Source organism: Camellia sinensis, chromosome 1, assembly GCF_055761805.1.
Source record: "Camellia sinensis isolate YWXY chromosome 1, ASM5576180v1, whole genome shotgun sequence".
NCBI lineage: Eukaryota > Viridiplantae > Streptophyta > Magnoliopsida > Ericales > Theaceae > Camellia > Camellia sinensis.
The window spans coordinates 217,616,455-217,644,375 of record NC_138961.1 but is presented as its reverse complement, the minus strand read 5'-3'; the positions used below and the strand labels follow the sequence as shown (position 1 = coordinate 217,644,375).

Sequence of the window (27,921 nt, the reverse complement as noted above, 5' to 3'; positions counted from 1 at the left end):
TCGGCCGATGAAGCCATCTCCAGTGCCCTCTCTTCCTTTTTCTCATGTGTTCCTTCTTCTCCTCTTTTTCTCTCACCGTCGCTTGGGTTTGGTTCTCAAACTAGTTTGAGAGAGAAAAGAGAGGGGGAAGGAAAAAAAAAAAAAAAACCAAAACGACGTCGTTGTGGCACTTCGAGCCATATTTTGAGTTTTTTATTTTTTAAAATGAATTATATGTTAATTTATTTTTTTATTTTTTAAACATACCAAATTTTAGATGCATTTAATAATAAATAATTTTAAAAAAAAATTCAATAATATACTGATTTTTTATATTTATTGAATTTTTAACAAAAAATCATAAATATTTACTTTTTAAGTGCATTTAAAAGTTAAAATAATTAATTAAAATATTTAAAAAAATCACTAGAGACACAAAAAATCAAAAACTGCATTTGAAAAGTGAAACCAAATAGAGTGATGTTTTTTAAATTATAAATTATGTGTTTTGTTTTTAAATGGATGGATTATAAGATTTACAATATTTTATATAAAATTTATTTGTTTATTATTGCTTTTGTATTTTTATTTTAGTGGGAACAAATAAAAAGTTATTAGGAAAAATCACAAATCAGGGAACAGTGAAAAAAATATTTCATTCATGGGTTACAATGTGTATGTTGTAAGTTATTTTATTTTTATGGTACTAGTCTTTTTTGTGCGTGTGTGTCTCAAATTTTCACTCAAAAAAATTTCATATGTAGAGCGATTATTTTTAAACTCACTAATTCGCAATTGCTCCAAATAATTACTTTCCTGACCTATTTTGTTTTTAACTATTTTATTTTTTTAAAATTATTAGATATTCTCAAAATATCACATAATATTATTTATATATTACTCCCGACAAAGCTCCTCCCTCACCACTCCACCTCCTTGAACAAGAGAGAATCAGAGAAAGAAGAGATATAAAAAAGGAGAGAACAGGGAAATAGCAATTTTATTTTTTTTATTTTATATTTTTATGTAAAACAATATAAGATTTCAATATATTTAGCATTAGTTTGAGAAGTTTTAAATATGTTTACAAAATTTCTTTTCACAACTACATATACAACTGTTACTATATAACTAATTGTGAAAGGAAATTAAGTAGTTGTATTGAGAAACTCCCTATTTAATTTGCCACTTTTATGTGGGCGGATATTTTTAAAATATATATCTACTAATTTATAATAAAATTAATTTCTCATTTATTTATAATATTCACTTTAACTTATATGAAAAATCAATCTCACGTGCAATATATATTTGAACTTATATAAGCCACAAACATCATAAATAAAAAAACAAAACAAAATAAAAAATAGTACAATGTACCAAGTAAGGTACCATGACACATGAGAACATATGGACATAATTTTCACAAAAATGCTGAAGCACCGTTTGCGGCTTAAGAGAGAACGTTGCTCATGATTATGTCACGCGCTTTGCACATGGCTTCCAACGACTCAACTTTGAACATAGTAAGCCCTATCCCTTCCGTTAGATCAACTACCTTCTCAGTGACCTCTCCCATTCAAAGCACTGAATTAATGACCCCAAAGCCAAACCCACAACACGTTGTGCTAGACTAGCACCGGGGCAGGCCCTCCTTCCCATCCCAAATGGCATCAACTTGTGTCCTTCTACTTCCCCACTTGCAAACCTCTCAGGCTTAAAGCTTGTAGGATCATTCCAAACCTTAGCATCTCGGTGAATGGCCCAAGCATTAACCAACAATATTGTGCCACGTGGCACATTGAATCCACCTATAGTGCAATCATCTGATGATGCATGTGGTAACAATAATGGTGCTGTTGGAAACAATCGGAAAGTCTCAGAGATGATAGCTTGAAGGTAATGTAGCTTTGAGATATCAGGTTCATCAATCAAGCGATCTTGGCCTACATGAGCGTCTATCTCGGCTCTTGCCTTCTTCAATACCTCTGGGTGGTTGACTAGAAGGGACATTGCCCATTCTATTGTCACTGATGATGTATCTGTACCCGCTAGTATCATGATCTGGACATTAAAGTTAATAAATGAAAACGAAAAAATAAATTATATTTTTACAAAATCAATATTATATTTGTAACAAAAGATATTTTGTTTTAAAGTATTAGACCTCAATTCTACTACATTATTTGTATGTAATTTATATATATATATATATTATATATAATATATATTACACATCATTAATCACAAAAGTATAAGAGACGATAGGGAGATGAATTTACCATTTTTTAGCCTATTATATTTATCTACATAATAAATATTATGTGTACGAAAAATATTTCATATCTAAAAAATAATAAAATGCATTATTAATTTTAATATAATGAGTTCTACATGCAAACATATTTTTGTAGTGTGAATCTACTGTAGAAATGAAAAAAAAAAAAAAAAAAGCAACGAAAGTCATCCCGTAACATATGTCGTTTTTTCAATTATTATTTAGGAGTTTTAATTGCTGTATAAATTAAAAAAATATTTTAGTTTGTTATTAAATACTTTCTTTTTAATTTAATCAACATTCAAGTGGATATAGTATAGCGTTCTCCTTTGTCCGCTAGTTCGCAAAATTGAGTTAGAATAAAGATTTTGAGGAAGATTTTGTGGATGGAAAAGAAAATAAATATGAAAATGGATAAATTTATGAGATAATTTTTTTTTATTATTAAAGATTATGGTATAGATTCAATTGTATTATGTAGGGATATAATTGGTTCAATATGTTCAATATTTAAGTAAAATTTGTCACTAAATTAATAATGTCGGTTTTATTATTTGAAATACTTATACAGACCGCTTCTCTTATGAAATCGTATCAAACTGAATTGATTAAAATGGTTCGATTTGATATAATTTAATTCATATAGAACCTTTCAAATTTGAGTCACTTTTTTAGTATAATTACTCATTTGTATAAAAATATTGAATTAGTTATTTATTCATCATTTCAAACATATCCAATCTATCTATTTAATAAATAATTTTTAATTCCTAAATTAACAAAAATACAAACAAAAAGAAGTTAAAAAATACTAAGGCTTAAAAAATAATGAGCTAGAGTTAAAATTATATAATAACAGTTTACAAATTTATATATTATATAAGGAAAATGGAGTTTTTAACCTACAAGCATTGTAGGAGTTTTAGTATCCCAATCTTAATTTTCTAATTTTTTGATTAAAAAAAAAACTCAGTATTTATTCACTTCTCTCAATCCAAAAGTCTTTTTGATTTCTCCCATATCCCATACACTATGATTGGTGATGGGATTGTTAATTATTTTTATAAAAAATCTTTTAAAAAATAATTTGTATATTCAAAAAATATTTAAAACAAATATAAATTCTAATTAAAAAATAACAGTTTGCAATTGCGAAAAAAAGAGAAAAAAATTACACTGTAAAAAATAATTTGTATATTAAAAAAATATCTAAAACAAACATTATCTATTTATCTATCTATACTATATATTAAGCAAAATGGAGTTTTTAGCCCAAAGTCTTGTGGGAGCTCCAATCTCCCAATATAAATTTTTTAATTTTTTTATTTAAAAAAAAAATCTTAGCATTTATTAACTTTTCCCAACCCCTAAGTTTTACCCTCCTAATAACACTTTATACATTAAGAACAAGCATAAAAATAATTCTTTGAAATTCAACACATATGAATTTCTTGAAAAGTCACAACACATGATTATTATCCCTCATAATAACACTTTAATGTATTAAGAATAAGCATAAAAAAAATTTCTTCAAAAGTCCAACACATATGATTATTATCAAAATATTAAACTTTAATATAATATAATAAAAAAAAAGACATTTAATTCCTTAAAAAGCCTAAAAAAAATGATTATTATCAAATATTAAACTTTAATATAATATAAAAAGGAAAAAAAGAAGGCATTTAAAAAAAAAAGACATTTAAAAATCGCAAAGTATAATTTTTTTTTTTCAAAAGTCCAACACATATGATTATTATCAAAATATTAAACTTTAATATAATATAATATAATAAAAAAAAAGACATTTAATTCCTTAAAAATTCTAACACATATGGTTATTATTAAAATATTAAACTTTAATATAATATAAAAAAGGAAAAAAAAAAGAAGACATTAAAAAAACATTTAAAAATTTCAATTCACATATATAGATAATCATAAACATAATCCGTGCATAGCACAGGTGATATGCTAGTATCTATACTATATATTAAGCAAAAGGGGATTTTAACCCCAAGCCTTGTGAGAGCTCCGATCTCCCAATCTAAATTTCCTGATTTTTTGATTAAAAAAAAAATCTTAACATTTATTAACTTCTCCTAACTCCCAAGTCTTACCATCATAATAACACTTCAATGCATTAAGAATAAACATAAAAAAAATTCTTTGAAATCCAACACATATGAATCCCTTGAAAAGTCTCAACACATATGATTATTATCCCTCATAATAATACTTTAATGCGTTAAGAACAAGCATAAAAAAAATTTTTTGAAAAGTCCAACACATATGATTATTATCAAAATATTAAAGTTTAATATACTATAATAAAAAAAAAAAGACATTCAATTCCTTGAAAAGTCCAACACATATGATTATTATCAAAATATTAAACTTTAATATAATATAAAAAAAGAAAAAAAGAAGACATTTAAAAAAAATATATTTAAAAATCACAATTCACATATATAGATAATTGTAAACACAATCCGTGCATAGCACGAGTTATATGCTAGTACTATATATTAAGCAAAAAGGGGTTTTTAACCCCCAAGACCTGTGGGAGCTCCAATATCTCAATCTCAATTTTCTAAATTTTTTATTTAAAAAAAAACTCAATATTTATTGATTTGGTCAAAATTCCCTAATCAGCATTTATTAATTTTTTTCAATCCATATGTCTTTCCACATGCCTGCATTTATTGATTTGGTCAAAATTTTCTGATCATCATTTAAAATCCCCTCATACAAATAATTATAAATACTAACTTCTCTCATACACTATGGTTAGTGATAAAATTGTTAAATTATTTTTATAAAAAATCTTAAAAAGCATAATTTTTAGATATTAAAAAAATCTAAAACAAAAATAAATATTGATAATTATCTCGTGCATAACACGGGTGATAGGCTAGTATTATATGAGGAAAATAGGATTTCTAACCCACAAACTTTGTGGGAGCTCTAATATCCCAATCTTAATTTTTTAATTTTTTGATTTAAAAAAAAAACTCAGTATTTATTGACTTCTCTCAACCCACAAGCCTTTTTTATTTCTTCCATACCTACCGTTGCACCATTTTCAACTTCTCCCATACACTATGGTTATTGATGGAATTGTTAAATAATTTTTATAAAAAATCTTTAAAAATTTTGTATATTAAAAAAATATCTAAAATAAATATAAATTCTTATTAAATCTATCTGTCTATCTATCTATCTATCTATCTATCTATCTATCTATCTATATATGATGTAAGGAAAATGGGGTTTCTAACTCACAAGTCTTGTGGGAGCTCCAATATCCCAATCTTAATTTTCTAATTTTTTGATTTAAATTTTTTTTTTAACATTTATTAACTTCTTCCAACCCATAAGCCTTTTTGACTTCTTCCATACCTACTGCTACATCATTTTCAACTTTTCCCATGCACTATGGTTAGTGATGACATTGTTAAATTATTTTTATAAAAAATCTAAAAGAATAATTTGTATATTAAAAAAATATGTAAAACAAATATAAATTCTTATTAAATCAATCTATCTATCTATATATTATATAAGTAAAAAGGGATTTCTAATCACAAGTCTTGTGGAAGCTCTAATATCTCAAACTAAAATTTCAATTTTTTTTAATTTTAAATAATAAAAAAATCCTCAATAGCTCTCATTCAAGCAAAAAAATAAAATAAAATAATAATAATAATAATTAATATCTCTTGATTTATGACTTTCAAATAGAAAGTATATCAAATATATAAAACAAAAAAAAGAAAGTATACTAATCCATTTCAAAATTCAAATTTGAGGGCACTAAATATGGAAAGCATTCTATTAATTTAAATTTAAAATTATAATGATTTATCCCATAATATATAAGTTTTAAATAATGATCTATTCCATGATTTATCTATATATCTATATACCATTATAATTGCAAAATATTATCATTTCATTTAGGTTTTTTCTCATTTTTACTTATTTATTTATTTATTTTTATTAATATGTGTTACAATGTGATTGGTCTATAAATTAATTTTATATTCTTAAAATAAAATTTCAAATTTGGATTCTTAATTAAATTATTTTACTATAATTGGAATGAGATCAATATTCATTCCTTAAATTTTGCATCCTTTATTAGTTATAAAATAAAATTTGAAATTTAAATTCTTCTTCAAATTATATTACTACAATTAGAATAAGATCAATATTCACATGTGTCATAATGATGTGTCATAATATTATTGTTCTAAATATATATTTTTTTTAAATACATGTGTTCAAATTATTAATCGCTATTAATTTTTTTTTATTTTTTTTGTTTTAAATTTTATAAAAAAAATTATAAGGACTTGAACAATAATATTTTTTAATATATATATATTTTTTTAACAAAAGAATAAAACATAACTTTTTTTGTACTTATCAAACATGGCGGATTTGCTTAGATTGATTTGTTTTTTTTAATCTCAATTGTCAATTAAAGAAATTAAAATAAAGAATAAAGATATTTTTGGCTCAAATTGTTAAAAAGTTACTTTTGCTAAAATAAATTAGAAAGAAACGTTAATTTTTTTTATATTAAAAGTGATAGCTCATTAAACTTTTTTATTTAAAAAAAAGAGAGGATTATAGGTGATAATTTATTATTTATTTAGAATTATTTTCAGATTAAATGAAAATATCATATTAAATTTTCTTCTTACAATTTTTTTATTCAAATACTTTTATATTGTAAGAATTTTTTTTATTCTATGTAATATTTTATTGTAATTTTTAAATTAAAAAGAATTTCTAAAAAAAATCATATTTAAATTATTTATGCCATTATAAAAAGTAAAATTTTTTAATATCAACTAGTGGTAGTTTGGGAAGTGTCAAATAAGTATACCATTTTTTTTTTGTTTACTTTTATGAAAATATGTATAGAAAAGTATATATGTGATGTGATTCAAAAAAACATAATTAAGTATACTTTTTTACTTTTTACGAAAAGTTATGTAAAAAAGTAAAAATATGATGTGACTCAAAAAAGATTAAAAGATAAAAAAACTGAGCTAAAAAGACTATTTCCAAACAACTTTTTATTTGATGATCCCTTTCTAAAATGTGTATTTTTAAAAATATTTTCAAGAAAAATTCTATTGGAAATCTTAAGTATATTGCCTTTTCTTTTGTTTGTTAATATTAAATTTTAAATTAAATTTATTTATTATTTTTAAAAATAAATTAACAAATAATTTATATATTTATATATATAACTTTGCTTTGGTTGATCAAGTTATTTGGTGTTTCCGCCCAAATCCACTCAAATTTAATTTGAATTTTTGAATTTCTGCATAGGTCCTTATTTAATTAAAAATTATGTTGTTTAATGTTTAAAAAAATTTAAGCTTGACTTAAGTTGCTTGGGTTGAGCTCACCTAAATTTACAGTTCTAGTAAGGGAGGTTTAAAGTTACATGATTAAATTTGTGATAAATTAAAAAATAATAAATAAATTGTGATAAAATTGTCAGACTTAAATTTAAATATTTATATTGTGATATTACGATAAAACTGTAAATTTCAATCTTTTTTGTTTTCATAATTTGCATGCAAAAATTTAACTATTTATATTATTTTGTATAAAAATATATTATTAATTTTTTCACATGCCGTGTATAGCACGGGTTACCACTAGTATATTATATAAGTAAAAGGGAGTTTCTAACCACAAGTCTTGTGGGAGTTTCAACATCTCAAATTAAAATTTCTAATTAAATAATAAAAAAAATCCTCTATTACTCTCATTGAAGAAAAAAAAATTTAATATCTCTTAATTTATGACTTTCAAATGGAAAATACATCAAATATATAAAATAAAAAATAGAAAGTATACTAATCCATTTCAAAATTCAAATTTGATGGGTACTAAATATGAAAAGCATTCCATTAATTTAAATTTAAAATTATAATGATTTATCTCATAATATGTAAATTTTAAATAATGATCTATTCCATGATTTATCTATATATCTATATATCTACATACTATTATAATTTTAAAATATTGTCATTTCATTCCGTACTTAAATTATGATTGGTTTATAAATTAATTTTCTATTCTTAAAATAAAATTTTGAATTTGGATTCTTACTTAAAATTATGTTACTATAATTGGAATGAGATCAATATTCATTCCTTAAAATTTCAAATTAAATTATTCTTCAAATTATATTATTACAATCAGAATGAGATCAATATTCAGATGTGTCATAATATTATTAGTCTGAATATAATTTTTTTTAAATACATGTCTTCAAATTATTAATCGCTATTAATTTTTTTTCTTTTTTTTTGTTTTAAATTTTATAAAAAAAATTATATCCTTCTAAACTATAAGGACTTGAACAATAATATTTTTTAATATATTTTTTTTTAAATAAAAGAACAAGACATAACTTTTGTAGAACTTACCAAACATGGTAGATTTTGTTAGATTTTTTTTTTAATTTTTTTATCTCAATTGTCAATTAAAGAAATTAAAATAAAGAATAAAGATATATTTGGCTCAAATTGTTAAAAATTTACTTTTGTATAAAAATATATTATTAATTTTTTTACATGCCGTGCATAGCACGGATTATCACTAGTATATCTATAAGGAAAAAGGGAGTTTCTAATGAGAAGCCTCTTAAAGAGCTCCAAACTCTCATTCTAAAATTATTAATTTTTTAATTTATAAAATAAATCAAAAAAACCTATTGGCTAATTTATTTATTTAATTAATAATAATTATGCCTTAATTTATGGATTTCAAATGCGAAGATAACAAAAATATTTCATAATCTCTCCATCCTAATCTCTATTATCGATTTCCAAAAACTAAAAATAAAAAATAAAAAATTATCTTCATTCTCTCTCCCCAAAAAGTTAGATAATATCTCTGTCATCTATATCTTATATATTATATTATAACATGACAAAAAAAAAATATTAAAAATCAGATATACGAATAGATAAAATTAATAAAAAAATTAAAAATAAGACATACAAATAGATAAAATTAATAAATTTGAATTATTTATTCAGTTAAAACATTTCTTTTGTCTCTCAGTATCCAATTTTAAAATTTAAAAATCTTTATAATTTATCTAAAAAAATTTAATTTGAAAATATCTCCCACCATCATACTTTAAATTAATAAAACTCATATGTCTATCACATATTTAACTCACATCATAACTTACCCAAATAATAATAATTAAAAACAAATAAAAATCATAAATAAATTAAATTAAAAAAAAATGAGAAACCCATAACTCCATCTTATATAAATTAAAAATAAATAAATAGAAACCACACAAAAATAAAGAAGATAAGAATTTAGATATGAATCTCAAAAAGATATAACAATATCTAAATTTGAATTATGACTTAGTAATATAATTATCTATTTTCTTGATGCATATCTATCAAAATTTTAAATCACTAAATGGGACAAATTGATCAATTTTCTAAAGTTGTTGATTTTTTAATTTATGAAATAGATTAAAAAAAACTATTGGTTGATTTATTTATTTAATTATTTTATAAATAATAATTATCCCTTAATTTATGGATTTCAAATGGAAAGATAACAAAAATATTTCATAATTTCTTAATCCTAATTTCTCTCACAAATTTCCAAAAGAAAATATTAAAACTTACATTCCTTCTTTCTTCCCAAAAAAAAAAAGAAAAAACCTAAAATCAGATATATAAACAGATAAATTAATAAATTTTATTTTTATTTATTTAGTTAAAATCTTTTTTTTTTCATCTCAACATCTAATTTTAAAATTTAAAAATCTTTAAAGTTTATCTAAACAAATCTAATTTGAAAATATCTCTCACCATCATACTTTAAATCAATAGAACTCACATGTCTTTCACATCATAACTTACTTAAATAATAATAATTAAAAATAAATAAAAACCACAGATATATAAAATTTTAAAAAATAGAAACATACAACTCCATCTTAAATAAATTGAAGAAAAAAAAATAAATAGAAAACACATAAAAGTAAGGAAGATAAAGAATTTAGATTTGGATCTCAAAAATATATAATAATATCTAAATTTGAATTATGATTTAGTAATATAATTATCTATTTTTTTATGTATATCTATCAAAATTTTAAATCACTTAATGAGACAAATTAATCAATTTTCAAGTCTTATTTAAAGAATAATCTGATTATTCATCGCAAACTCCTAAATTTCGCGAGCACTGGCGAAGAAGCTGACGGATTAGGTTGGGCGAGGTCTTAGTTGTTGGAGGTAACATCTTACCACTCCATAAACTTATTTATTTTTTAATTTTATTTTTTTCCTAGTGTGATTCCCTTTCTATGCTATTGGTTTGGTTTTGGTTTTGATTTTGGTGAGGTTTATGTGTTTATTTACAGGTTTACATGGTGGAGAACAATTATTGGTGATGATAGTTGCAATCGAAGTATCTATGCCCGTTCTGTGTCAAAGATTTTGATTAGATTTTACTTCATTGAAGACCATAAAATTGAAGTAAAAAATGGGTATCGAATTTTTTATATTTTATTGCCATTTTATTTTATAAAAAATGTGAAAATTTATTGGGAATTCAAGATTTTACTATAAGATTATATTTTTGAATAACTAGGTAAATTTAAAATTTTTAAATATTATTGTGTTCTTTATTTTTTTCCTCCTTCTATCCCGTTATACCATTACTGCTATTTGTTAGTTTATTAATTATAATTCAACTAATTGAAAATAAAAACTTAATATTACTCTTCATATATATTATATAGCGATCCCAGTTTTTCCCTTCATGTATTGTATTTCGAATTTGGGTCCCATGGTTGGTTATGATTGTTTATATTCTGTTTCCGTCCTTAAATTCCTTGCATTTGAGTTTTAGGATATGTTGGGCAGGTTTGAAACAGGTTGGGTGTGATTTGAAACAAATGGTTGCTGTCCAGATTTTGGTTTCTTCGTTCGAGCGAGGCTTTTGTCGCTCGAGCGAGCTTCGGGTTTTAGTTCCTTCGCTCGAGTGAGATTTGAGTGGTGTGTCTCTTTACTCAAGCGAGCATTCTTGCGCTCGAGCGTGTGTCTGCGTCTTGGAAAGACCTGAAGGTTGGTATTCTTCGCTTGAGCGAGGGTTTTGTCGCTCGAGCGAGCGAGCTGTATGTTTTGTGTTCCTTCGCTCGAGCGAGAACTCTTGCACTCAAGCGTGTGTCTGGGTTGCAGACTTGAAGCTTTGTATTGTGCCCTCGAGCGAGGCTTCTTGTTGTGTCTGGTCGCTCGAGCGACCACTTCTTCGCTCGAGTGAGCTTCGCATATATCAGATCGCAGCAGCAGTCTTCTTCCTCACTTTTTGATTTCCTTTTCTTCTTAAACCCTAGATCCGGCACATTCTCTCTATACATACACCTTCTCTCTACAAAGACACTTAGTTCTAGTGATTTTCTACCCTAGTCTCTTTGTAAAAAAGGTAGAGCTTGGTATGGGCTTCACTTTGATCCGAAAAAGTTTGTGTTTGGAGCATCTTCGAGTTTCCTCATCTTCTCCATTGGCTCTCTTCTTTTGAGGTAGAGATAAACTACTCATCTTTATGAGCTTTAACATAAATTTTAGTCATTTTGATTAAATGGTGAAATTATGGTAATTTTGAAAGTTAGGGTTTGGTTTGAAACTATAAAAGAGGGGTTTTATATTTGTGGAACTCCAAGTGTCTTTGAGACCTTGTTAATGTATTCGTTGTATATGAAATGGATAGATTGGGCTTTGAGAGCAATATTTGAGAATGGAGGAAAAGTGTCCTAATTGGGATTAAATCAAATGTTTATCAAAGTAATGAAATTAATTATGGGAATGCATAATTGAGTGGAAATGATGAAATTGGGGACCAAATGTGATTATTGGCATAGTTGGATTGAAAATCGCTTACCTATGGAAAGTGTATTAATTTATCTGTTTGATAAATTTAAATATCTGTTTAGAAATAACTATTTGGGCTATCGGTGTAGGATAGTCGTGATTGTTATAGAACTGCATGATGATTAGGTAAATTAAAACTAATCAACTGAGTTATGTCATTGAATATGACGGTTGGATTAACACATTGAATATATGCTTAAATTGATCATTGTATATGATGAAGTGTTTAAATACATTGTATATGTATATTTGTGTGGGAGGAGATATGGGATGCACTCCAATGTGTGGGAGGAGATAGGGGATGTACTCCACTATTTGGGAGGAGATAGAGGATGTACTCCACTATTTGGGAGGAGATAGGGGATGGACTCTATTGATAACTAAGTTAGCCGGAGTGTCCAGGTGAAAGTCCTGAAACCTTATATCCATCTGATTGATGTTGATGAATTGAAGTGTTGTCTTTATGAGTTGTAGTCTCATTTGAAATTGTTGAAGATGGAAGTGTTGATAATATGAGTTGTAGTCTCATTTCAAATCATTGATGAATTGAAGTATTGCTTTCATGAGTTGTAGTCTCATTTGAATTACTTGGATAAATAAACCATGTCGATAAAGTGAATTGGAAATGATAATGAAAGTGGGTTGTTAGAAAAATATCTGCATTGATGGATTATAAACTAAATGGTGTGTATCAATGCACATGTGTTGAACAGTTATCAGATGCTAATGTTTTAGTTATTTCTCATATTATGTTTAGCATATCTCTACTAGGCTTTGGCTCACCCTGTATGGGACATCATTTTCAGGTATAGGTGATATGCCACCTCCAAGGATGTAGCTTGGGAGGTTTAAAAGCTGAAGGCTTATTTTTGTAGTTATCTTTTGTATTACATGTAATTCAAGCCAAGGGCTTAATATGTTAAGAGTTAGAACTCTCTTTTGTTGTAACCAAGTGTTGACTTGGAAAGTTGTAAGCCAGTAGGACATTTATTTTTGTTGTCAACATGTAATACTTTTTGTAAGGAATACTCTGATAAATGAATATATGTTTATTTCTTCTATGTCTATGGTTATCATGAGTAATTGGGTGATGTATTATTTTGAGGGCATTACAACTTGGTATTAGAGCGTACTAGGTTTGATACGTGGGAAGTGGTTAGTACCATAATGGGTTTGTCTCCCTTGTTAGGGACTTAAATGTAATGTCATGTACTTATGTGATAACATGTTTTTGTGACTATGTGAGTATGAGATTTAGTTTCTAGGATGTTGATAAGATTCTTGGGTTTCTGGGAGTCTTGTTAGAAAGACACTTGATCACTGCCGTTTCTAACTGGAACTCTAGCAACGCCATGGGACGGTCATTATCCGGAAATGAAATTCGTAAGTGCTTATGTGATTATGTGCTTATGTGGGGTGAATTGCAGTTGTCCAACGTATTAGGACTCAAGTGAAATAGCTTCGGCACATTTGTGAAGGTGCTAATGTTCTTGTTACCTTTATTAGGATGTCAGGACGAGGACGTGGTGGTAGGTGTGGTAGGCCTAGGAGACAGGAGATGCCTATATTGGATGATATTCCGGCGTAGGAGGAGGGTGTTGGTCAGGCCAACGTGGCCGAGCTAGTGGGTCAGCAGGCCACGAGTGCCTTAGCCCGCAAGATGACCGGAGCATTGAGGGAGTCTATGGGCATTATCAGAGTTGAGAATCAAGCCCGGGCCCATGTAGCTGAGGCAGGGCCTTCTTTTCTGAAGAGAGGGTTCTTCCGATCGAATCCGGACAAGTTTTTGGGTGATCCAAAAAAGAGCCACTGAAGGCCGATGAGTGGCTTGAACAGATGATGAAGACGTTTGAGATGCTAGGCATCGAAGACGGAGGCATGAGGGTGACCTTAGCGTCCTTCCAGTTGAAGGGAGACGTGGGTCAGTGGTGAAAGTTTGTTCGAGGGCGTATTGGAGAGACTTGTGAGGCTTTTGTTGATGCCTTTCAGGAGAAGTTTTTGCCTCCCACTATTAGGAAGAAGTTGAGAGATCAGTTCTGTCTGCTCAAGCAGTTGAATACACCAGTGGCAGAGTTTGAAGCCGCTTTCACTAGCTTGTTGAGGTTTGCGCCTGAGTTGGTGGCGTTTGAGGAACGCCGTTGTCTTGAGTTTGAGAAGAAGTTGAGGACCGGACTCAAGTTTCGAGTGGCCGGGCCCATGATTAGGGAGTATGGGCGCCTTGTGCAGGCTGCAGCCCATCTTGAGACCATTATGTAGGCAGAAGAGGAAAGGATGAGAGGCTTTAAGAGGAGTCAGGATGGTTAGGGGGATGGTAGGAGGTAGAAGGGTTCTAACCCTTAGCAGTCCTAGGGGACACTTGCGAGATCTACCTTTCCAGTGCCGAGTTCAGGTTCTGGGAGAGGCAGTCAGGGAGACATTACTTGTTACAAATGTGGCCAGTTGGGCCACAAGTCTCTAGCTTGCCCGCAGAAGGAAGGAGGGCAGCGTGCTTCATTATCTTCGGCTCGTCCTCAGAGCCAGAGTCAGGGTAGAGGCTGTGACAACCCTCACCTCTGATTAGTGCTAATCTATGATTAAGCATGATAAGTAACTGATAAGAATGAAATTCTGAACTGATTATATGAGTGTATTGTTTTGAATGCATTTATATCTGTTTTATTTCTAAATGAATCTGTTCATGTTTTAACTTTGAACTGCGAATTGAAGGTCTTATCAGCAACTGAACCAGAAATTGATTAGTGTTTTATGCTAATTAGAATTTATGTGATTTTATGGTAGGTTTAATTAAAATTTGGTTTAGAATGATTAAATTAGATTAAATAATGTTAAATTCCATTAGTTTGCAATTACTACCAAATTGCCATTGAGTGGATAATCCTAGGCTAACTCCTCCCCACTTCATGCACATTTGACATATCACCTCTTCAGCCATTTTCTAGACCAAAAACGTGAGAGAGAGTAAGAGTGTTGGAAGAAAAATTGAGTTCATCTAGTTTGACTTGAAACTTAGAGGAATTGAAGGGGGTTTGCAAAATTTAGCTTCCATACTTTGAATTCAAGGCCTAAGGTAGGAAAATCATCTTCTTAATTGTGAATTCAAGTTATCTCTTGCATGTTTCATGGAAATTTGGAGTTAAAGTCAAGAATTGGTTTAAAGTATAGAGTTGAGAGTGAATTCATGCATGCATGTACATATTCTTGAATTTTGAGGTTATTCTTCATGAATTTCCATATGCATGTCCACATTTTGGTTGTAGTCCATGAATTCATCATAGTTTTGAGCTCAATCTTGCATTTGGTTATGTTTTGGAGCATTGGAATTCATTAGAACTCATGCATGTTACGTTCTTGTATTGTTTATGAAAGTTCCTTTGAAATTGTGTTCAATTGTCTCACCTTTGGGCTTGATTTTACAAAATTGATCTTCAAAACATGTTATACTATGAGTCTTCAAGTGTTTTCCAGAAAATTAGCTCAAAAGAATCGAGTTTGAAGCTTTAGAAGTTGAATTTTGTGCTTAAGGATCAATCTGGAAATTCCAGATTTTGGATCCATGCTCGAGCGTACACTCTGAGTACATGCACTTCCGCTCGAGCGTAGAAAGTCACGCTCGAGCGTGAAATGCATATGCCCAGAAGTTCATATATTTTGCAGTCCGCTCGAGCGAGAGAATTCACGCTCGAGAGAGGATTTGAGTCTCACGCTCGAGCGGAGGTCGAGCGTCCGTCGAGCGTGAAAATTGTGCATTCAGTACTTTTCATGAGTTTACAGTCTGCTCGAGCGGGGAAAGCCACGCTCGAGCAGAGCTCCTTTGTCTGCATGTCCGCTCGAGCATAGAAAGCCATGCTCGAGCGAGACCCCTGTTTCAGAAAAAATTTGAAAAGTGTTTTAAAGTGCATTTTTGCATCCTCATTTCATCCTAGGCATTCCTAGGCCAAGTTTAAGGCATCTTAATGAGGATAATGTCATAGAACCACACCATGTATAATTAGGGGCTAAGTTATTAATCCCGAGTGTGTGTTCGTTTTGCAACTGTAGGGTTGGCATCCGAGGATGCTCATTAGCCTATTCGTAGCCCAATGCTCTGTGAGTAACAATGTTGTAAAGATATATTCAATTATGATTATTTTATGAATGATCAACTGTACTGGTTACTGAAATACTATTGTTCAATGAATGAATGCTTGTCCTATTTATAAACTGTACTCGTGGCATCCATAGCAACCTTCTGTTACTGTTACTGTTACTGCTACTGTTACAGAGATCTCTGTCAGTTCCCATGTTGGAACTATTACTGTTTACCGTTATGATGGCCATCAGCTGACTGTTTGGTCTGTTAAGACCTACTGTACTGTTTTGCTATTGGACGTGCCACGTATAGCTGTTATGAATTCTAAATGACTGTTTAATTAATGAAAGGACATTCATTCTTAACCCCTTTATGCATTCGTTATTCACTGGGCTTTAGCTCACTGTTTATATTTATATGTAAGTGTCCAGGCACCGGACCAATGCTAGGAGCGTCAAGTTAAGCTCCCGTTTTGTCAAGCCAACCACCGTGCCTCACCTCAAGGTTCCGAGTCTGTTCAAGCTAAGGCTATTTTGGGGTGTCTCAGTTTCACCCTTTTGTTTCTGATCTGTAATAAATGTTTAAGACTTGACTGTACAGTTATAGTTAGGGATTTGGTCCCTGACATAGATGTTTGTGGATATGTCGCATGTATATATGTTTTGTTTATCAATGTGACTTATGCATAAAGTCTTTTTGCATTCAAACTGTCACAGCTCATTGGACATCTTTTATCTGCTGTTTTGGCTTCCGCCAGTCCCTTTACTCTGTATTACTGTCATTACTGTTAAGCAGGCCTTCGGTAATCACAGATTACTGGCCGGTTATGGTGTTAAACCCATAGGGGCGAGTTTGGGTCGTGACAGAGGCCAGCCGCTCGCTTGTTATCAGTGTGGGCAGGCGGGGCACCTGAAGAGGTTTTGCTCGCAGTTGAGTGGCACATCTGGTGTATCGAGTTCGAGGCAGACGCAGAGTTATCAGCCAGCATAGTCAGTTCAGGCCTCGAGGGCCAATCAGGGAGCCTCAAGGCTCAGTTTGTGCAGCGGTCTTATGCTCCGAGAGGTGAGCAGGTAGATCAGAGACCTACAGGGCGCGTGTATGCCTTTACAGCGCCAGAGCTTGTACCAACTCCATCTGTTGTGAGAGGTAGCTTTCTGTTTTGCAACTCGGTTGCTAATGTGTTGATTGATATGGGTGCATCCCATTCTTTTATATCTTTTGCTTTTGCATCTGTTTTGGGATTGGATTTGGCACAATTAGCTTCTCATATTTGTGTTATATCACTTTTTGGGGTGAGTTGATTTTGAAACAAGGGTGTAGAGGTTGTGATATAGAGGTCGCTGATCGTCGGCTTCCTTTTTCCTTTGTAATAATGGCTATGTCGGGTTTTGATGTGATTTTGGATATGGACTGGTTATCGTCATACCGGGCTGTTATTGATTGCTACCGTCAGAGGGTTACTATATGTACCTTGAACGGGGATTGTTTCCATTTCTTGGGAGAGCGGGTTGGTATAGTCTTGCCACCACTGTATGATTCGTTATGGCGGAGTGAGCTTAGTTGTCTTCTCGCTACTTGTATGAGTAGTGAGTATGATGAGACCCAGGCTGAGTTGTTGAGAGTGGTTTGTGAGTATTCGGACGTTTTTTTCCGAGGACCTTGTTAGTTTACCACCTCATCTAGAGATCGAGTTCTTTATTGACTTAGTACCTGGCACGGTACAGATGTCCATGGCACCGTACTGTTTTACCCCAGCTGAGTTGAGTGATTTGAAGATTCAACTCCAGGAGTTACTAGATAAGGGCTTCAGTCGCCCTAGTACTTCACTGTGGGGAGCACCGGCCCTCTTTGCTAAAAAGAAAGATTGGGCTTTGAGACTTTGCATCGACTACCGAAAATTGAACTGGGCTATGGTTAAGAATAAATACCCTATGCCTTGTATAGATGATTTGTTTGACCAGTTGAAAGGGTCCTGTTGTTTCTCTAAGATAGACTTTAGATCGGGCTACCATCAGTTGAGGGTTAGGGAGGAGGATATTCCAAAGACGACATTCCGTACGTGGTATGGCCATTATGAGTTTCTGGTGATGCCTTTTGGGCTCACCAATGCACCGACAGTGTTTATAGATTTGATGAACCGGATCTTCCGGGAGTTCTTAGATCGCTTTGTGGTCATCTTTGTGGACGACATCCTGATTTATTCACCTTTTGAGGAAGAGCACGAGGAACACTTGCGAGTGGTACTTGAGTTGCTTAGAGCCCACAAGCTGTATGCTAAGTTTGGGAAGTGTGAGTTCAGGCTAAGAGAGGTTAAGTTCTTAGGCCATGTGGTATCTGGGGAAGGGGTGTCTGTTGATTCATCCAAGATAGAGGCAGTGCAAGATAGGACACAGTCTAAGAGTGTTTTTGAGATCCGTAGTTTTCTAGAATTAGCCAGTTGTTACCGTCGGTTTGTAAAAGATTTTTCCAGGCTAGCTTCGCCTTTGACTAGATTGACGCGGAAAGAGGTCAAATTTGTGTGGAGTGAGACTTGCGAAAAGTCGTTCCAAGAGCTTAAATTAGACTTACTACTGCTCCAGTCTTGATTATTCCGGAGAGAGGTTTGGGTTATACAGTGTATTGTGATGCCTCACAAGAGGGTTTGGATTGTGTGTTGATGCAAGAGGGGAAAGTAGTAGCCTATGGCTTGCGGCAGTTGAAAACACATGAGAGGAACTACCCCACTCATGACCTAGAATTAGCAGCCGTGATTTTTGCCTTGAAGATTTGGAGGCACTATTTGTATGGTGAGAGATTCGAGGTGTTCTCGGATCATAAGAGTCTGAAATATCTGTTCACACAGAAAGACTTGAACTTGAGGCAGAGGAAGTGGATGGAGTTTATAGAGGATTACGACTTTGAGTTGCACTATCATCCGGGGAAGGCCAATGTTGTGGTCGATGCCCTCAGTAGGAAGTCCATTAGTGATGTAGCTTGTATTGCCATCCGGGAATGGGAGATGTTGGGTACTCTTGGCGAGTTCGACTTGTTTCTGGGCGAATCTGTTGAGTCTGGGGCCTTGTTTTCTGTAGTTGCATAACCTACACTTGTGAATCGAGTGTTACATGCAAAGAGAGGTGATTTGGATGTAGAATCCCTCCGGGAGAAGATCTCTAGTGGGAAGGTGGAAAAGGGTTTGACCGTGTATCCTAACTTGAGTGTGAGGTACCGAGACCGCTTGTTTGTGCCGGAGTCTTGCCGAGAGGAAGTACTTCGAGAGTTTCACCATTCACGCCTTGCGGTGCATCCGGGAGGCACTAAGATATATCGTGATCTAAGTTGCCAGTTTTGATGGAGGGGTATGAAGAAGGATGTGACAGTGTTTGTATCGAAGTGCCTTACTTGTCAGCAAGTGAAGGCCGAACATCAGAGGCCAGCGGGTTTGTTGCAGTCCTTGCCTATAGCTGAGTGGAAGTGGGAGCACGTCACGATGGATTTTGTCGTGGGTCTTCTAAGGACTCAATGGGGTAGTGATGCCATTTGGGTGGTAGTTGATCGGTTGACTAAGTCGGCGCACTTTATTCCTATGCGCGTGAGAGATTCGGTAGATCATCTTGCTGACTTGTATATTCTGGACATAGTGAGGTTGCACGGGGTCCCAGTGTCGATCGTCTCAGATAGAGATCCGCGTTTTATTGCTAGGTTGTGGAAGAGTTTGCAGAGTGCCTTGGGCACTAGGTTGACCTTCAGCATGGCTTACTATCCTCAGACTGACGGGCAGTTCGAGCGTACTATTCAGATCCTTGGGGACATGCTTCGAGGCTGTGTCCTTGACTTTAAGGGGTCATGGGAGAGGCACTTACCCCTTAGTGGAGTTCACCTACAACAATAGTTTCCAATCGAGTATTGGTATGGCATCGTTTGAGGCCTTGTATGGCCGATCGTGTAGGTCTCCAGTGTGTTAGGCCGAGGTGGGTGATGCACCTTTGTTGGGCCAGGAGTTAGTTTGGGAGACGACGGAGAAAGTTGAACTTATCCATAAGAGGTTAGTTACAGTACAGAGTCGCCAAAAGAGTTATGCCGACCGTAGGAGGAGGCCTTTGGCATTTGAGGTGGGTGATCACGTCTTTATGAAAATATCACCTAGGCGGGGTTTGATGAGGTTTGGGAAGAGTGGGAAGTTGTCCCCTCAGTTTATTGGCCCTTTTGAGATCCTTGAGCGGATTGGGGAGGTTGCATATCGTTCAGCTTTGCCGCCGCAATTGTCCGGAGTGCATGACGTGTTTCATGTTAGTATGCTTCGGAAATACGAGCTAGATCCGTCGCATGTATTGGATTGGACCGACTTAGAGGTTGATGAGGATGCCCCGTATGAGGAGAGACCAGTGCGGGTCTTGGATAGACGGGACCAAGTCTTGAGAGGCAAGACGATTCCCTTGGTTAAGATATTGTGGAAACATCACGGGGTTGAGGAAGCCATTTGGGAACGTGAATTGGAGGTCCGAGAGAAATATCCGGACTTGTTTGTTAATGTTTAAGCATGTGTTGAGAATTTTGTTTTGTTGATAAACTCTAAGAACATTGTATATGTTTTGGATTATGAAAATATTGAAATCGTTGAATACATTTCAGGACTATGAGTTTAATTTAACATTGTATATGTTGAATGTGTTGTAGAAATGCAAATATATTATTATCATTGAATATGTTATGGGATTGTGAAGTATGTATATTGGAACTTGTTGAAATTCAAAGGAATGCATGTTGATAATGCATATTGAGCCATATTTGTAAAGTTGTTTTCTTGAAAAGAGATGGAATGATTGGTAGAGGACCATGTTGATAAAAGTTGTGTTATAATCATGTGGAGAATTGGAAAGATCACAATTTTGAAACTTATATATATATATATATCTAATTTCGGGGACGAAATTCTTTAAAGGGGGGAGGTTATAGCGATCCCAGTTTTTCCCTTCATGTATTGTATTCCGAATTCGGGTCCCATGGTTGGTTATGATTGTTTATATTCTGTTTCCGTCCTTAAATTCCTTGCATTTGAGTTTTAGGATATGTTAGGCAGGTTTGAAATAGGTTGGGTATGGTTTGAAACAAATGGTTGCTGTCCTGATTTTGGTTTCTTCGCTCGAGCGAGGCTTTTGTCGCTCGAGCGAGTGAGCTTCAGGTTTTAGTTTCTTCGCTCGAGCCAGGATTCCTTCGCTTGAGCGAGATTTGAGTGGTGTGTCTCTTCGCTCGAGCGAGCATTCTTGCACTCGAGCATGCGTCTGCGTCTTGGAAAGACCTGAAGGTTGGTATTCTTCACTCGAGCGAGGGTTTTCTCGCTCGAGCGAGCGAGCTGTATGTTTTGTGTTCCTTCGCTCGAGCGAGAACTCTTGCGCTTGAGCGTGCGGTTGGGTTATAGACTTGAAGCTTTGTATTGTGCGCTCGAGCGAGGCATTTTGCGCTCGAGCGAGGTGTTTGTTGTGTCTGGTCGCTTGAGCGACCACTTCTTCGCTCGAGTGAGCTTCGCATATATCAGATCGCAGCAACGGTCTTTTTCCTCACTTTTTGATTTCCTTTTCTTCTCAAACCCTAGATCAGACACATTCTCTCTCTACATACACATTCTCTCTATAAATACACCTAGTTCTAGCAGTTTTCTACCATAGTCTCTTCGTAAAAAAGATAGAGCTTGGTATGGGCTTCACTTTGATCCAAAAAAGTTTGTGTTTGGAGCATCTTCGAGTTTCCTCATCTTCTCCATTGAGTCTCTTCTTTTGAGGTAGGGATAAACTACTCATCTTTATGAGCTTTAACATAAATTTTAGTCATTTTGATTAAATAGTGAAATTATGGTAATTTTGAAAGTTAGGTTTTGGTTTGAAACTATAAAAGAGGGGTTTTATATTTGTGGGACTCCATGTGTCTTTGAGACCTTGTTAATGTATTCGTTGTATATGAAATGGATGGATTGGGCCATGAGAGCAATATTTGAGAAAGGAGGAAAAATGTCATAATTGGGATTAAATCAAATGTTTATCAAAATAATGAAATTACTTATGGGAATGCATAATTGAGTGGAAATGATGAAATTGGGGACCAAATGTGATCATTGGTATAGTTGGATTGAAAATCGCTTACCTATGGAAAGTGTATTAATTTATCTGTTTGATAAATTTAAATATCTGTTTAGAAATAACTATTTGGGCTATCGGTGGAGGATAGTCGTGATTGTTGTAGAACTGCATGATGATTAGGTAAATTGAAACTAATCAACTGAGTTATGTCATTGAATATGACAGTTAGATTAACACATTGAATATGTGCTTAAGTTGATCATTGTATATGATGAAGTGTTTAAATACATTGTATATGTATATTTGTGTGGGAGGAGATAGGGGATGTACTCCAATGTGTGGGAGGAGATAGAGGATGTACTCCACTGTTTGGGAGGAGATAGGGGATGGACTCCATTGATAACTAAGTTGGCCGGAGTGTCCAGGGTGAAAGTCCCGAAACTTTATATCCATCTGAATGATGTTGATGAATTGAAGTGTTGTCTTTATGAGTTGTAGTCTCATTTGAAATTGTTGAAGATGGAAGTGTTGATAATATGAGTTGTAGTCTCATTTCAAATCATTGATGAATTGAAGTATTGCTTTCATGAGTTGTAGTCTCATTTGAATTGCTTGGATAAATAAACTATGTCAATAAAGTGAATTGGAAATGATAATGAAAGTGGGTTGTCAGAAAAATATCTACATTGATGGATTATAAACTAAATGGTGTGTATTGATGCACATGTGTTGAACAGTTATCAGATGTTAATGTTTTAGTTATTTCTCATATTATGTTTAGCATATCTCTACTGGGCTTTGGCTCACCCTATATGGGACATCATTTTCAGGAACAGGTGATATGTCACCTCCAAGGATGTAGCTTGGGAGGTTTAAAAGCTAAAGGTTTATTTTTGTAGTTATCTTTAGTATTACATGTAATTCAAGCCAAGAGCTTAATATGTTAAGAGTTAGAAATCTCTTTTGTTGTAACCAAGTGTTGACTTGGAAAGTTGTAAGCCAGTAGGGCATTTATTTTTGTTGTCAACATGTAATACTTTTTGTAATGAATACTCTGATAAATAAATATATGTTTATTTCTCCTATGTCTATGGTTATCATGAGTGATTGGGTGATGTATTATTTTGAGGGTGTTACATGTTATAATTAATTTGTTAACGCTATAGTTGTATATAATAGCCTAATATATAGAGATAATTTCTAAATATAATTTTTATTTTTTTATGTGATTAAATTAGTCATCTTAAATAGTGTACAGAGGAGTTAGATGGCTTCTTTTATCCCAAAAAACTCATTTTTTTTTTTACTTTTAAATTTTTTAAAAATTGAAACATCAGTTGTTTATATCCATAAAACAAAATTGATAAATATATATCTAAAACCTACACTTTTTTTTTTCTTTTCTTTTTTCTTTTTTAATAGGTAGAATATTTACAAATAAAAAATGTTTGACATCTCAAAAAACTTTCTATAATCCGACTTATAATAATGTAGTCATATGTGTCAATTTTTATACAAATATGAGAAGAGAATTAATCAAATTATACATTTCAAACAACCACATACTCAAACTCTCAAACTTTCATTATTTCAAGATGTTATTTCACTATAATTCCAATTAAGAGAGTGTTCAACCATTAATATTTTTTTTGTCAAATTATAATTTGATAAAAATTTAAAGACAGGAAGTGTTGGAAATTATTATTTTTTCCGTCAAAATTGATGAAAAGAAAAAAAAATGGAATAAAAATGAAAGTTCTTCTAAAAATTGATAAAAATTTAATGAAAACGTTAAAGTAATTCATATCAAATTAAATTTTTTATTCAAATTTAAAATCAAATAAGATAAAAAGAAGTTAAAAAGAAAATGATGAAATATTGAAAATATTTTGAAACCTTCTTATTCTTAAATACTAGAAATTCGTACGTGTATTATATTCATATTGTATTTTTAGTTATGAAATTAAAATAAAAAGAAATGTAACTTAAAATTATTGGATTAATAATAGAAATATCATATTAATTATTGTTAAATATCACTTTATTTCACATTTAATAATAAAATTGTATATTTGTCTTAATTATAATTTTTCAATTTGTATATTTTCATAACAAGAAAAGGCATGTCATAATTCATTTAATCTCATTTAATTAGGTTCAACTTTTTTTAATACAAATTATCAAAATTGCACTAAATAAATATATATATATTTAAACTAATAATTAAAAAAATTATAAACAAAAAAGTTAATTTATAAATTTAATGTATACCACAAGGCAAAATATTAAATTATTTCAAGATAATTATAATAATTTTTTTAATTTATAAAGTCCCGTGCAGGGCACGGGTTACCACTAGTTTAAGTTATAGAGATGAAAATTTTAATCAATTAATTTTAATAATTTATTATACTTAATAATATTACTATATTATTAGATTATATATATTATAAATAAAATATATGTTGAAACCATCGGTATCGGTATAAACATCTTGTGCATTGAACTAGTTGTATGGTTTCGGTTTAATTCAATACACAAGATGTTTAAGCTGATACTGGGCCAAAAATTTAAAAAAATCAAATTAAAAAATCGCACAGACCGAATCTTATTAAAAAAAAATTAAATATAGCTGGTCGATCCAGTCGAATCTGTTTGATCGATTTTTTTATTTTTTTATTTTTCCCACTTCGGAGTTACATGGTTAGTTTTATATTTAGATTAAATCTTAATCATATTTTCAGTTTTTTTGAATAAAATTTTAAAATTTGCAGCATTGCTGCATAAAAATTGTGTGATGGCTAGATAGAGAGAGCGGGAGAGTCCACAAACCTGGATTAGTCCTCTGATAATTTCATCTGTATAATATTCTGGCTGTGATTCTTGCAAGGAAAGCAAATGATCGATCATGGTGTTCTTACTCTTGTCACGCCTGTGCTCATCGATCAGACCTTGCAGGAAGTCGTCCATTTTCTTATGAAGTCTCCTCAAATTCTTCTCAAAACTCTGGTAATCAATCCACTTTAAAATCGGTAAGAAATCCCCTGGGTACGATGCACCACCATACTCGAATGCCTGTCTCACGATCTCTCGGAACTCCTGCGCCTCCTCGTTGTTCGACAAGTCGTCGTCTCCGTAATACCTCTTTCCGGCGATCATTCTCATGATGATATTAAAGGTCAGTTCAGAAAATTTGGATTTCAATTCCACTCTGGCGAAATCATGAGACGAGTGTCGATACAATTTACGGAGTAAAAGCTTGATTTCGTCTCGCCTAATCGATAAGAAGCTGTTGAGGCGGCTGGTGGAGAAGATTTCCACCGCCATGAGGCGGCGGAGGTTGCGCCAGTGGTCGCCGTAATTGGACGCTCCGACGGTGGTGTAATTATAGCCGAAGTACTTGCCGATGGTGAGACGAGGGCGGTTGGCTAAGACGACGTCGTTCTTGGTGAAGCATTCCTCCACTGCGGACGGCGATGACACCACCACCACGAGGCGTGACCCGAACCGGAGGGAGAAGACCGGCCCGAGGTTTTGGTAGAGTCCGTCGAGAGTTCGATGGAGAGGTTGTTTGAGGAGGTGGAGGTGACCGATGACGGGAAGAGCCGGTGGGCTTGGAGGGAGATTCTTGTGAGTTGTTGTTGCTCGTGACAAGAACTTGAAAGCAATAATAAGAAAGAAAAGAGAGAGAAATACGCATGGCAAACTAACTTCCATGGCCAGTTGATTAATTTAATTAGGAGAGGAGATGGATGTGAAGATTAAAATATATATCCCTATACATGTAAGAAGCACTTGAGGTTTGCTTTTTGTTTTTCTCATTTTGCCCTTTTGTTTGGTATGATTTACGAATGCTGGTTTGTACCTTGATTTTTTCATTTTGTCCTATTTTTTTGGTAATATTTATTTGCAACAATTATATTAAAAAAAAAATCCTAAAGTTTGAAATTTGTAGCAAAATAAATCATGAGTGAAGAGTTTTTTGAAACTATGCAAAGATTCTTGGTTAGCTATGAAATATGATTATTTTAGTTTGGGCAAATTACAAATTTTTTTTTCAAGATTTTGCGTGTTTTTCAATTTAAATCACAGGGTTTCAATTTTGACAAATTAAATCCTGGAGTTTCTTCCATCTTTTAATGTAAACCCTCCGTCCATATCCGTTTGATTGAAGTAACAGTATCTGGCTAAAATTCTCAAATTCAAACAAATATGTTCAAACACTTGTATCTCCTTCGTTGTAACTCTATTTCGACTTATTTTTGCGTCGTTCGATTCACCTCATTGCCTAGTTTTCATTCCACCCTTCATATGCCTTGTTCCATCTCTTTTTGTGTGCCGTTGGAACTCCAAAATTTGACTAAAAATAAGATTTTTCTCTCTTTGGACACAATTTTCAGATTTAAATGCACATGTTCAAGCACATGTATCTTCTTCGTTGTAAATCCGTTTTACCTCACTTTTATGTTTTGGATTCACCTCATGGCTTAGTTTTCAATCTATCCCTTATATGCCTTGTTCCCCAAATTTTGCATGTTGTTGGAGCTTCGAAAAATGGCCAAAAATAAGATTTTTCTCTTTTTGGGCAAAATCTTCATATTCAAACTCACATATTCAAGCACTTGTATCTTCCTCATTGTAACTCCGTTCCCCCTCATTTTTGCGTTGTTGGATTCACATCATGGCCTAGTTTTCATTTCACCCATCATGCGCTTTATTTCACCTCTTTTTGCATGGCATTAAAGCTTCAAAAGTTGGCCAAAAATAAATTTTTTCTCTTATTTTTTTTATTTTTTTGTTTATTTTATTATTTTATTTTTTTCCCTTCCTCTATCTTCTATCTCCATGCTTTCTCCTTCTTACTTTTTTCCACAATTATTCTATTTTTCCCCTTTTCTTCATGGCCTTTCCATTGAGCTCGTGGTGGTTACCGAACCTCTGACGGTGGCAGTATTGTCGAGTATGATTGCATATGACTTACAAGAATGGAAAGAAATATAAGAGTGGGGGAAGGGCCTTGAAGGAAGAGGAAAAGAGAGAATAATTGTGGAAATGAAATAGGAAGGAAGAAGTATGGAGATATATGATAGACGAAGAAAGAAAAAAAAACGAGAGAAAAATCTTATTTTTGGCCAACTTTCGGAGTTCCGACAGCATGCAAAAAGTGGTGGAACAAGGCGTATAAAGGGTGGAATGAAAACTAGGTCATGAGATAAATCCAACGACGTACAAATGAGGCGAAACGGAGTTATGAAGAAGGAGATACAAATTCTTGAATATGTGTGTTTGAATATGAAAACTTTGCCCAAAGAGAGAAATCTTTGTAGCATTTGGTAGAGTTTTAGAAATATGATTTGAGAATAGAGTTTTATTTTGAGTTTGTGAGTTTTGGGATTATGATTTTAGTGTTGAAAATTTGTTTGGTTATGAGTTTTGAAAAGAGTTTTGAATTGAGTGTTGAGTTGAATATTGAATGTTTGATTTGATATGTGAAATCAGAAAATTTGTTTAGTTATGAGTTTTGAAAAGAATTTTCAAAACTTAATTCAAAAAGTTATAACTTATAACCAAATACACAATTCAAAACTCTAT

The 27,921-nt window shown here is 32.3% G+C and overlaps 1 protein-coding gene across 1 annotated transcript; it reads right to left on the bottom strand.

Annotated features, from left to right (window-relative positions):
- Nucleotides 1-1,255: 1,255 nt before the first annotated feature.
- On the bottom strand, nucleotides 1,256-26,089 carry LOC114258443 (cytochrome P450 81Q32). The gene is given in 3 exon segments (XM_028198398.2): nucleotides 1,256-1,551; nucleotides 1,554-2,043; nucleotides 25,162-26,089. Coding segments are annotated over 3 exon segments (1,494 nt in total). The 5' UTR covers nucleotides 26,047-26,089; the 3' UTR covers nucleotides 1,256-1,432.
- Between the last annotated feature and the right edge of the window lie 1,832 nt (nucleotides 26,090-27,921).